The following is a 12,847-nucleotide window of genomic DNA, read 5'->3' as shown; positions in this document are numbered from 1 at the left end:
TAGAAGAAATGGTGAGTAAATGTCTATTAATTCTAAACACCATCATATTTCTTACCCACTGTCTGAATACAAGGAGGAAGAAGGGGAAAAATCATCCGAATTTATACTTTTTTGCCTCCTTAAACCAAAAAAAAAAAAAAAAACTCAAGACTTGTTGCTGTTGAACCAATTCTGACTCATAGCAACCCTATAGGAGAGAGTAGAACTGTCCTATAGGGTTTCTAAGGAGCAGCTGGTGGATTCAAATTGCCCACCTTTTTGGTTAGCAGTTGAACTCTTAACCACTGCATCACCTTAAAAAAAGAAAACTGGGGGCTTCATGGACTCAATGAAAAGCATATATAGGTTATTCAATAAAATAAATCTGTATCTCCTATCTGAGGGAAATTACAGAAAATGGCCACAAATTATTTGCAGCTCCTCCCATCAAGAAATGGAGTCTACCGCACTACCTGATCTCAGAGCCTACTATACTGCTACGGTAATCAAAATAGCCTAGTACTGGTACAACAAGAGATACATTGACCAATGGAACAGAATTGAGAACCCAGATGTAAATCCAATCACCTATGGTCGCCCGATCTTTGGCAAGGGCCCAAAGCCCATCAAATGGGGAAAAGACAGTCTTTTTAAACAAATGGTGCTGGCAAAATTGGATGTCCATCTGCAAAAAAATGAAACAGGGCCCATACCTCACACCCTATACTAAAACTAATTCAAAATGAATCAAAGTCCTAAATATAAAGCCAAAAACTATGAAATTCATAGAATAAAAAATAGGATCAATGCTAGAGGCCCTAATACACAGCATTAACAGGATACAAACCACAACCAACAACTCACAAACTCTAGAAGATAAGCTAGATAACTGGAATCTTCTAAAAATTAAACACTTATGTTCATCAAAAGACTTCACCAGAAGAGTAAAAAGAGAACCCACAAACTGGGGGTAAAAATGCACAAAGGAAATGAACAGACACTTCACAAAGAAGACATTCAAGTGGCCAACAGGCATATGAGGAAATGCTCATGATCACTAGCCATTAGAGAAATGCAAATCAAAACCACAACGAGATGCCATCTCACCCTGGCATTACTGGCACGAATCAAAAAAATAGGAAATAAATGTTAGAGAGGCTGTGGGGAGATCAAAACCCTTCATGTACTGTTGGTGGGAATGTAAAATGACACAACCATTTTGGAAAATGATATGGCGCTTCCTTAAAAAGCTAGAAATAGAAATACCAAATGCTCCAGCAATCCCACTCCTAGGAATATATCCTAGAGAAATAAGAGTGGTCACACGAATAGACACATGCACACTCATGTTCATTGCAGCTATGTTCACAATAGCAAAAAGATGGAAACAACCTAGATGCCCATCAACAGATAAATGGGTAAACAAACTGTGCTACATACACACAATGGAGTATTGCGCAACAATAAAGAACAATGATGAATCTGTGAAGCATCTCATAACATGAATGAATCTGGACAGCGTTATGTTCAGTGAAATAAGTCAGTCACAAAAGGACAAATATTGTATGAGACCACAACTGTAAAAATTCATGAAAAGGTTTACACACAAAAAGAAATAACCTTTGATGTTATCAAGGCAGGGGAGGGGTGGGAAAGGAAAAACACTAAACAGGCAACAGATAAGTGGTGACTTTGGTGAAGGGTGAGACAGTACACAATACTGGGGAAGCCAGCACAGCTGGTACAAGGCAAGGTCATGGAAGCTCCATAGACACATCCAAACTCCCTGAGGGACAGAATTGCTGGGCTGAGGACAGTGGAGACCATGGTCTCAGAAACATCTAGCTCAATTGGCATAACATAGTTTATAAAGGAAATGTTCTGCATTCTACTTTGGTGAGTAGCGTCTGGGGTCTTAAAAGCCTGTGAGCGACCATGTAGGATACTCCACTGGTCTCACCCCTTTGGGAGCAAGGAAGAATGAAGAAAACTAAACATACAAGGGAAAGATTAGTCCAAAGGACTAACGGTCCACCTCTACCACACCCTCCACCAGACTGAGTCCAGTACAACTAGATGGTGCCTGGCTACCACCACAGACCGCTCTGACAGGGATCACAATAGAGGGTCCCAGACAGAGATGGAGAAAAATGTGGAACAAAATTCTAACTCAAAAAGAACCACCAGACTTGCTGGCCTGACAAAGACTAGAGAAACCCTGGGAGCATGGCCCCTGGATACCCTTTCAGCTCAGTAATGAAGTCACTCCTGAAGTTCACCCTTCAGCCAAAGATTGGACAGGCGCATAAAACAAAACGGGACTAAAGAGGCACAGGGGCAAGAACCAGAAGACAGGAAGGAACAGGAAACCTGGTAGTAGGGAACCCAAGGCTGAGAAAGGAGAGTGTTTACATGTCAAGGGGTTGTTAACCAATGCCATAAAACAATATGTATACTAACTGTTCAACGAGAGACTAGTTTGTTTTATAAACCTTCATCTAAAGCACAATAATAATAAAAAAAAAGAAGTGGAGTCTATTTTTTTGCCTCTTGAATCTGGCCTTGGCTATATGACTTGCTTTGGCCAATGGGACATTAGCAAATATAAGAAAAGACTTAAAAATATAAGAAGAGGCTTGAAAACTGCTACATACTGGGATTTGCCCTTTCTCGTTTCTTTCGGGGAATTTTCCTGCCACCGTATAAACAAGACTGGGCTTGCCCACAGGAGGAGAGGCCTCAGCTATCCTATATAGCCTAGCTTTTCCAGCCACACTGGCTGATACCCCAGACACGTGAGTGAGCCCAGCCAATGCCATATAGAAAAGAGATGAGCCAGCCCAGCTGAGCCCAGCTAAAATTGCCTACCCACAGAATTGTAAGCAAATAAATGATTGTTGTTTTAAGGCACTAAGTTTTGGGGTGGTCTGTTATGTAGCAAAAGCTAAGTGATCTACTATATTTTTACACAAATAATGTGTGCCCTTTTTTGCTAACCATGCAACCCCCTCGCACATTATTTTCCTAGGCATGCTGTGGTCTTATATGTATGTGGGTGTTTTATTTACGTGGGTCTTTATTTTTTTTTTTTATATGTATGTGGGCATGTTATTTGTGAAAAAATACAATATTCATCTTCTCATCATTATATTTGTAAACCACACATGGAGAGTTTTTGTTTTTCTACTTTTCTACTCATTTAGCAAACCACTCCTCACAGACACTTCTCAGGAGTAAGCAATAAGAGTAACATGCTGGCTCCGCTGGCCGCTGTCCTGGAAGGAGCTAACCTAGTCTGCTCAATCAGCCCAAAGCAAAGCCCCAAGATTATGGGGGCAGAGGATCTACAGAACCAAAATGAGAGGCCCTCTCCTATGGGAGGCTTTTCTACTATAATAAGTATATTTTCCGGAAGGCAAGCTAATTTGACTGTGGTGTAGTAACTATAGTAGCTGACACATGGTATACACCACAGAGTCTTAGATCTTAAATTATCACTTACAGCAGACACCTGCCTTGAACCAAGGCATAACATGATTTTAAATTTCCTAGAATGAATTGGGAACCCCTGATGGCGTAGTGGTTAAGAGCTATAGCTGCTAACAAAAGGTTGGGAGTTCAAATCCACCAGGTGCTCCTTGGAAACCCTACGGGGCAGTTCCACTCTGTCCTATAGGGTCGCTATGAGTTGGAATCGATTCGACAGCAGTGGGTTTGCTTTTTGGGTTTAGAATGAATTGGGCCTCGGTGCTCCAATGTCGAAAAAGTGGGGGGACACAGGCAAAAGGTTAACTTGTGGACAGAAAATCATCCTTGCCTTCCTGATAGGTCTATGACAGATGGCTTATCCAATGGATAAGGAATAGAAATAACCCCCAAGAGGCTTCCCATCCTTACCCTTATAGGATACACAACAGCTTCTTTGACTAACTGCTTGGCTGCATCGAGTCCAATAATGTCATTCCACTTTATGTTTGGATTGTGGAGATAAATGTCCTGCAATGCACATTTGATCATTTTGTTAAAACTAATGTTTTCCTCTACAGCTGTAATAAACACAGGAGCAGCAGAGCACTTGACTTAGAATAGAATACGAAGTGCTGGTGATAAAAAACTTCATATTTTATATATGCACATACACACATTGTAATTTTGGGTTAGTTCACCAAAGGGATGTCATGAAAATATTCAGTGACTTTCCTGAAAAAGCTATTGATGATATATTATGATATTTTTAGAAAAAAAGGGAAAAATCTCCTAACAATGGACTATACCTGTCTTCAGTCAATAGCAAACCACGCTGATTTACAACCCCCATCAAAGAAGCTACAGAATATGCCTTCAAATTACATTCGCTTTTACTGTGAGACATAGTTCCTAGCCAGTACCTGGTCTCTCTCTTGCTCCTTGATCTCGCAAAACACTTTCTTAATTTGTTACATAAAAGAGATAATGTTCCTCTGAAACCAATTTCTCTTTTTCCCTAGTGATTGTTCCCTACTTCCATCAGGAGGAATTGCTTCTACAAAATTCAAGGAAGCCGACAACCAAACAAAAGTGGTTTTCCTCTCGCATAGTAGAGCCCTGTAGCAACCATGTAGGGTAATCAATTAAGGTAGCTTTTACTGATAACTAATTTACAGTTTCCAAACTTCAATTTCACAGGGCATCTCAGAACAGTCACGCAGGGGCCTTTCTCGGTATGAGTTGTTTCGGGAGAACTGAGTATCTAGAGTGCTACATCAAAAAAAAAAAAAAAAAAGACTTCTTTTCAAAGTCATTCTGAATGACTACAGAACAATCTAGCAATGCTTTCTTTCTTTAATTTTCAACAGGTAATACATGCTGGTGAGATGTTATGTTCCTATCAGTGTCCCCCATTCACCTAGCTCCTTCCACTACAAGCAGGCACTTTCATCAGAGAAACTATTCATACAAGTGATTTTGGTTGTACGTAACAACTTCCTGGACCAGTTCAAAGAGTGAGTCTACCTTCCAAAATCATGGGAGAGCCCATGCTGGCTTTAAAGCCCAGGTCTACACACTGGTCCCAGCCACTCCTGTCCTTATTACTGCTCTTTCTTAGGGAAAACTTCTCACACAATAGGAATTCATCTACCTTAAAAGGCAAGGCATTCATAGATAATAGCAGTTTTTCCTCCCCTCTTCTAGAGTTGATATTGAGATCTACACAATAGTGTTATTTTCCCAATAGAAAGTTGCTCCTTTTATCAATCCAGAGGTATCAGAAAGCTCACCAGACTGCCTCGTGAGGTGGTGAGTTCCCAGTCACTGTAAGCATTCAAACAGATTGAATGACCACCTACCAGGGTACTGGAGAAAGACTTCCAGATGGAATCATTTCAGGCCATTTCTACTCTAATTCTATCCTCACTCATCATGTTATCCTTTTGTTAAATGGCAATGAGACTGTTGATTTTTGTGGATATAAAAAATATTTTTCTGCTCTCCCATATGACCCAATTACTGTGACCTGGCTCAATCCCACATCCCATCTCACTGGGATAAATTCAGACTTGGTCTCCCCAACTCCATTTCTTTGATATCCATCCTCCACACTGTCATTAGAATAAGTTATCTAAAAAGACATTGGACTATCTTATTCCTCTGATGGGCACCTTTCAAAGATTTCCCATTACCTACAAGCCAGTTCTCAGCCATGGGTCCTGTACACTGAGCCCTTATTCAGGAACCCTGGCCTCTCTCTCCATCTGCATTTCCCACCACTCTCTGCTTCTTACTTGGCTCACCATAAACACTGCACCACCTATACTATTTCACTGGTATGTGCCTTTGCCCAGCACACTACCCACTCTCCCTCTTCCACTCTTGTTCCAGTGGCTGTTTCCTGTATATCCTCTTCCCTAACACTTCCCCATTCTTTGGTGCAAAATACCCTTCCTTCATGCTCACAGAATGAGCCCTGCTCACAAGATGAGAAATTCTTGTGGGCAAGGACTGTGTCTGATCAATCCATCTTTGTGTTTCCAGCACCCAGCACTGGCCTGGCACATAACAGGCACGCAGTAAACAGCTCCTGAACGGAACAGAAAGCTGAGGAACCCTTAATTACCTCAGAGTAGCTTTGTGTTTTGTGGAAAATGTTTTAAACATCTCTCTGAGTCTGCTTAAGTTTCAGTCTCATTAGATATGAGATCTCATTAAATATGAGATCACTAGAAATTAGAAAAGTATCCTATAGCCCGGGAATCTATTCTATTCCCAAGTAACTTGCCCAAAGTCACACAGCTAGAAAGAGGAGGAGCTAGAAATCAAATCCAGGTTCATCTATCCCAAAGCCAGTGCCATTAACCATTAAGCTTGAAAATCAATCAGTAGCCTGGATGGTAAAACCTCTATGTTAGGGATTGAATTGTGAATATGTGTTGTAAATCCTAACTTCTATGCCTGTGGTTATAATCCCATTTGGGAATGGGTTGTCTTTGCTATGTTAATGAGACACAATTAGTGTAGGGTGTGTTTTGAGTCAATCTCTTTTCAGATATAAAAGAGATTAAACAAGCAAGCCAGTGAGCAGAGATGGGGTAAGACAGATGCCAAGGCACAGGGAGGTCTCCAAAGAACCAGGAAGCAGAAGCTGAAAAGACAAGGACCTTCCCTCAGAGCCCAGAGTGAGAAAGCCTTCCCCCTAGAGTTGGTGCCCTGAATTTGGACTTCTATCCTCCTGAACTGTAAGAAAATAAATTTCTGTTCGTTAAAGCCACCTATTTGTGGCATTCCTGTTATAGCAGCACTAGATAACTAAGATACTCTGCTACTAACCTTGTTTTCTATGGAGATTTTCAATTATGAAATCATCAGATTCCTAGTCTCTCCATTTCTAGGCTTTGACTTTTTAAACAAGTTGCAGGCATGCTCCTTCCTTCTCTAAGAGACTTTCTCTTTCCTTGACACTTGGCTCTGCTCTAAAACCTTTCACCTGTCCCTTCCTTTCTAAGTCATTTTCTCTTTCGGTTTTCTTGGCCTCTGTAGTGAGATGGTGGGCTTTTTATATTGTAATTTTATGATTCTATAATTTATTTATCATGCATTATTGTGCCTCTAAACAATATGAGTGCCTTCACAAGTGGGGGCACTTTATAAATAAATGATCATATTTATTGTTATTAATAAAAGAAGCAGCCTGCAATGCTCCAGGAGCCCCAATCTGCCTCTGTAAATTTGTGAATTGAGTATCAGATCTTACCCGGCTCACCACGGCTGCCAATTCTCGCATCTCACTGTTCATGCCAATAAATGCACTCAGAGGTTTTAGCAACCGTTCCTGACGAAAGGAACAAAAAGCCTCACATTACAATATTGCTTCATAATTTAGGAAGAAAAACAGAACACAGATCTTGGTGGCAGGTTGCTATGCCCTTTGACTTGATTTCAAGGTTTCACTGTGTTCAAAATTCTATTTCTAAAGTTCATCTGGATTTTGACAGTCTGAAAGATGAATGTCACATCTTAGCCACTTACTGAGGGGTCTGGGTTACAGTCGAAGCTGTTCAAGGCTAGTTCACTAGTTGCTCCTTTGATAGCATCTGTGAGCAGGCCTCGGAAGTCAATGATTTGGCCCTGAAAGGGAATAATGGTTATTTGCGCCATTATGTCATTTTAAACCCTTCCATGCAGGAAGAACTCACCAGCACAGGACTAAATGATAGCTCCTATTTGCTATAATCTACCTTCACCACTCAGTACAGTGCCTGGCATATGACGGGTGTGCATGGTGCTTTGTGAGGATTCTTTTGAATTTTACACCTCCTCTATTAGTTAGTAGGAGCCCAGTTTCATGTGGAAGTTTGGTCCAGAGAAGTTAAGTGGCTTGCCTAGGGCCACACAGCTAACAAGTGACTAAAGGATTCAGACCCAGATATGTGTCTCCCAAATCCTTCCACTGCCACCTTGTCTCCCCTCAGGAAAGAGGGGGGGAAAGCAAGCATGTTTGCAAAAAATACAAACAATAACAATAACCAGCATTTATTATTTTGTGCTAGGCACTCTCCAAGGAACCTTGGTGGTGCAGTAGTTAAAGCGCTCAGCCTCGAACTGAAAGGTCAGCAGTTTGAACCCACAAGCTGCTCCGTGGGAGAAATATATGGCAGTCTGCTTCCGTAAAGACTACAGCCGTGGAAACTCTACGGGGTAGCTCTACTTTGTCCTATACGGTCACTGTGAGTCAGAATCAACTCAGTGGCAACAGGTTTGGTTTGGTTTGAGGCATTTTCCACTCATGATGACATTTAAAGCAGGCACTGATTATTTCCATTTTATAGATGAGAGAAATGAGGCTTAGAGAGATTAAGCAATTTGCCCAAGGTTATACAGCTGAGATGCATTTGAGCAGGCATTTGAACTTAGGCAGGCTGACTCCAAAGCCTATGTCCTCAAGAACAGCATGCCTAGTAATTTGCAGGGGCCTTGGGAATCCTGAAACAAGCCTAGTGATCGACTGCTAACGGAAAGGTTGGCAGTTTCAAAACCACCGTCCTCTCCATGGTAGAAAGATGTGGCAGTCTGCTTCCGTAGAGATTTACAGCCTTGGAAACCCCATGGGGTTGCTATGAGTCAGAATTGAGAGCAGTGGGATTTTGTGGTTGGGAATCCTGAAGCTAGTGTCCCTAACATGACAACGATAGGCCCATACTGGAGATCAGCCTATAGCCATACACCCTCGTTCAGCCCATGAACATTTGAAATTCTTGGGAGAAAACCATTTTCATTTTATCCTGAAGACATTTAGGCTAGAAAGAGGATTTATAGCCAGACTTTTTCAAAGGTTAAGTGCTAGATTAAAGTCCCTTCCTTGTGACCCAATCAGAAACATCCATTCATATCAGTAGAGGAATTCAAGAGAGGAACTAATATCACAAGATTGCTAGGCACAAAAGTGACTGAAAACACAATGAAAGTACAAATAGTGAACACGGAAATATTTCCCCATGGAAGGCACTGATTCAAATGGGGTCATCCCCAGCAATTATCCATATAATTGAGGCCCATAAAACAAAAAAACCAAACCAGTTGCAGTTGAGTCAATTCCAACTCATGGCAACCCCATGTGTTGCAGAGTAGAACAGTGCTCCATAGGGTTTTTAAGGCTGTGATTTTCAGAAGGAGATCACCAGGCCTTTCTTCCAAGGTGCCGCTAGGTAGGTTTGAACTGCCAACATTTCAGCTGATGTTTGCCATGGACTGAATTGTGTCTCCTAAAAATATGTGTCAACTTGGCTGGCCATGATGCCCAGTTTTGTGTGGTTGTCTTCCATTTTGTGATCTGATGTAATTATCCTCTGTTTTGTGACATGTTGTAAATCCTAACCCCTATATGTTAATGAGGCAGGATCAGTGTGAGTCATAGCCTTACAAAATGGTGTGACTTAAGTCACACTCTTACTCAATCACACCTTTGTTTGAGTCACACCTTTTATCTTAAAAGAGATAAAAGGAGGGAGAAGTGAGCAAAAAGGGAAGGGACCTCATTATCACCAAGAAAGAAGAGCCAGCAGTGCAGTGTGTCCTTTGGACCTGGGGTCCCTGCACTTAGAACCTCCTAGACCCAGGGAAAGACTGATGCCAAGCCACATGGAGATCTCCAAGGAATCAGGAACAGAAGCTGAAGAGACAAGACCCTTCCCCCAGAGCTGACAGAGAGAAAGTCTTCCCCTAGAGCCAATGCCCTGAATTTGGACTTCTAGCCTCCTAAACTGTGAGAAAATTTCTGTTGCTAAAACCATTCACTTGTGGTATTTCTGTTATAGCAGTACTAGATAACTAAGACAGAATTCGTTTGAGCCACCAGGATTCTATTGAGGCTCATAAAGGGAGCAAATTTAAGCCAATGAGATAGCGCCCTTTGATTTCCAGGGAGATGCTCCCAGCCTCCTCTCCAGACTCACACATACAGAATTCATTTGGGCTGAGAAGAGCTGGCGAGAGCTAAGTCAGCAGTCCCATAGTTGAGAACTTGATTAGAGAAAGACTGAAGACTCTTAAAGCAATACAACCCTGGAGGTTACAATCAAGAGAAACATACTGGTGTTGATGCTACTTTTCATCTCCAAATAACATGTATTAACCTATCTTTTGCCTGTACCCACCCAATCTGGGTCTTTTCTGTTTGAGAAACTATTATTTACGAATTTTGACATGAGGTGCATCATGAAAGGGGTAGAAATATATATGAAGGACAAGATTGGCACTACATAAACTGAGGTTTTATGGTTCAAATGAAATTACTGTTAAACCTGGAACCATGCCTCCAAGGAGAAAGGTGACACCACTAATCAAGTATCACTGACAGGGCAGAAAAGAACAAGTATGAAGACACACTCATTAAATAACGCAGGACAGTCATGTCAAGGTTTATCACTTCAATCACAAAATTTTTAAGCTTAAAGGAACATTAGAAGTTACCTCTTCCAAACTCCTCAATTTACAAATGAGGAAACAGCTCCGCAGAGATGGCGGAGATTCCAGAGCAGAACCCCAGTTTCTGACCCTCATCCAGTGCTCTTCCCAGTCTACTTACAGCCAACCTTTGATCATTACATATTAACTTTCCTGTTTGACAAAAATAATGTTTTTTATTTTCATTAAAAAAAAAAAAAAATGCCCCCTTTCAGTGTTCAGTTCCTGAGGTCCACTCACCCTTCGTGGGTGGGCGTTTTCTTCTCCACTGCCTTTGTTGATTCCTGAGATATTTAAGCCAAAGTCAGCACTCTCCATGTTAGTGTTATTGACAACCTCCTGAAGAAAGAGGGAGACAGTGAGAAGTCAGTGTGGAAAGCAACTAAGAGATGCTAGTTGTCACTGCCTGTTCCATCATCCAAAAATCAAATACTGGATACCAGTTCTGTAAATGGAGAACCTCACGTGTAATGTGGCCACTTTTGTGCAACAAGATGAATTAACTCTCTGCCCGTGCCATGTGGAAGGGGCTGTACCTGGAGGACTAAGAAGACACATGCTGTGGGCTCTGATCAGCCTTCCCAACGGAGGAAACAGTTGTGTATCAACCCACTCCTACTTGTTGCCTTGCCTTTTCTCTTGTGACCAGGCATGTTCGCTGCCAGCGTGGCTGTGTTTGGAAATACAGCGAAGTCAACCAGCCTCCTTGTGATTCATCCTCCCCTACACCTCACCTTCCTCAAACTATAGGACCTCCTTGAGGGTAAATGTTCTCTCTTGACTAATTGAGTTCCATGGTTACTCCTTTCTATCCTGCCAGACATCTTTGACACTAATTCTTTCCATTCCTTTTCAGTCTTCAATGGTTCTCTTCCCTTTGAAACCTTGGAGGTTGTAGGTATGGATCTCCTGAGCTAGAAGCCATTGACTTTACCCACCTGCTGGACTCTCTTCTTGCTGCCCTCCTACCAGCAGGCACAGCAACCTTCCCCAGAAATTCCACTATGGAGGTCAGGGGTACTAACCAGCCATTTGCCCTTTGAAGAAGCTCTTTGGAGACTCTGAGGCACAGCTATCCTGAAACTACCCCTGGCCTACACTAAAGAACCCAGAGATATACTTCAGGACAGGAAGACCTGCCACCTTTACCGTACTGTCAATGGGAGGATGATCTCAGCAGTAACCAGACCCCCCTGTTCTGACTGGGCCCAGGCCCCACCCTCAATGCTCCTCATCAAGCACTCAGACCAGGGGAAAAGCTGTAGGGGAGGAAGGAGTCGTCCCACTTACATTAAGAAACATTAGGAAATCTAGAGATTTGTCTGTACTGGAAGAAAATCTACAATTTAATTAAATCATACAGGTATTTAAAAAATATAGATCCTCAAAAAAATAAACAAATTTGACTTTTTTCTTTGGATTATTTTTCAAGTTGATATAACCAATGCCAAGCAAAGCCATCCTGACCTGTTTGGAATGATCCTTATTGAGAGATTTGATGTCCCCTGTCTTCCCCACTGTGGTTTTAGGCCGTGATCTCTGCTGATTGATCTTGGGGAGATTTTGACAACTGTCACTTGTCATCCTAGGGAAGGAACAAAGATCTTGGAGGAAATTATTCTAATCATTTAATTTGAGATAAACAAACAACTAGTGTAGCACACTTAAAGTGGGGAGGAGGATGGGGGAAGGGACTCTTGAAACATATGCAGATGTGACCCAATAGCTCCTTCTATCTGCACCACCTACCCACCTTGTCCATCTTTGCCCCAGCTCTCTCCAGTCTCCCCACGGGGTTCCTCCAAGACTGGGCTCAAGGGTCTACCTCCTCTGGGAGGTCCCTAACTCACTCCATTTCTCCTGCATACTACAAGGCTTCAGCCCTTGTACACATAGTTTTGTGTTCTCAAGGACACGTTATTTTACAAGCTTTCTTTCACTGTTTCTTCCCACCTTCATCAGAGCAGGATGAGGGTCTTCCTTTGGTGTGCCCTGCCTTCTTAAAACATCTCTCATCATGCTGTGTACAATAAACATCAAAAGGAGCTCTAGGTGTGCCCTGTGGAGTTTTGCAGAAAAGGCTCAATCCTCATTTAGAGGGAGAAGTATGATACTGTGTTGCTCCAGGGATTCCCCTCTCCAAGTCTTCTGTTCTTCAAGCCGAACATCTCCAATTGCTCCAGTCATTCCTAAAGTTACCTGGCTCCCAGATTCTTCCTCAGTCTGGTTACCTTCCCTTTGTTCACTGACTTCTGACTAGTATAGAGCTCATTGATATTCTGACCTATTACTTTTTGGATACTTTATTTCTACTGATGAGGCCTAAGACCACATTGTTGTTGTTAGGTGCCATCAAGTCAGTTCAAACTCATAGCAACTCTATGTACAACAGAATGAAACACTGCCCGGCCTCTGCACCATGCTCATAATC

The 12,847-nt window shown here is 42.0% G+C and overlaps 1 protein-coding gene across 13 annotated transcripts in view; it reads right to left on the bottom strand.

Annotated features, from left to right (window-relative positions):
• KATNAL2 (katanin catalytic subunit A1 like 2) overlaps nt 1-12,847 on the bottom strand; it is a 132,414-nt gene that overhangs the window by 37,908 nt on the left and 81,659 nt on the right. For 9 of the 13 annotated variants that reach the window (XM_049901731.1, XM_049901726.1, XM_049901721.1 and 6 more), the window contains 5 exons: nt 11,884-12,001; nt 10,657-10,755; nt 7,483-7,581; nt 7,208-7,285; nt 3,877-3,975 (listed from right to left, as the gene is read on the bottom strand). In XM_049901731.1, the coding sequence (XP_049757688.1) occupies nt 3,877-3,975; nt 7,208-7,285; nt 7,483-7,581; nt 10,657-10,755; nt 11,884-12,001 (493 nt within the window). Of the gene's footprint in view, nt 1-3,876; nt 3,976-7,207; nt 7,286-7,482; nt 7,582-10,656; nt 10,756-11,883; nt 12,021-12,847 lie in introns of all 13 variants that reach the window. The other 4 variants (XM_049901732.1, XM_049901734.1, XM_049901723.1 and 1 more) reach the window with 3 other exon arrangements.

Source organism: Elephas maximus, chromosome 11 (assembly GCF_024166365.1).
Source record: "Elephas maximus indicus isolate mEleMax1 chromosome 11, mEleMax1 primary haplotype, whole genome shotgun sequence".
NCBI lineage: Eukaryota > Metazoa > Chordata > Mammalia > Proboscidea > Elephantidae > Elephas > Elephas maximus.
Note: the sequence above shows the minus strand (reverse complement) of the source record. Positions and strands in the feature narration are given on the sequence as shown.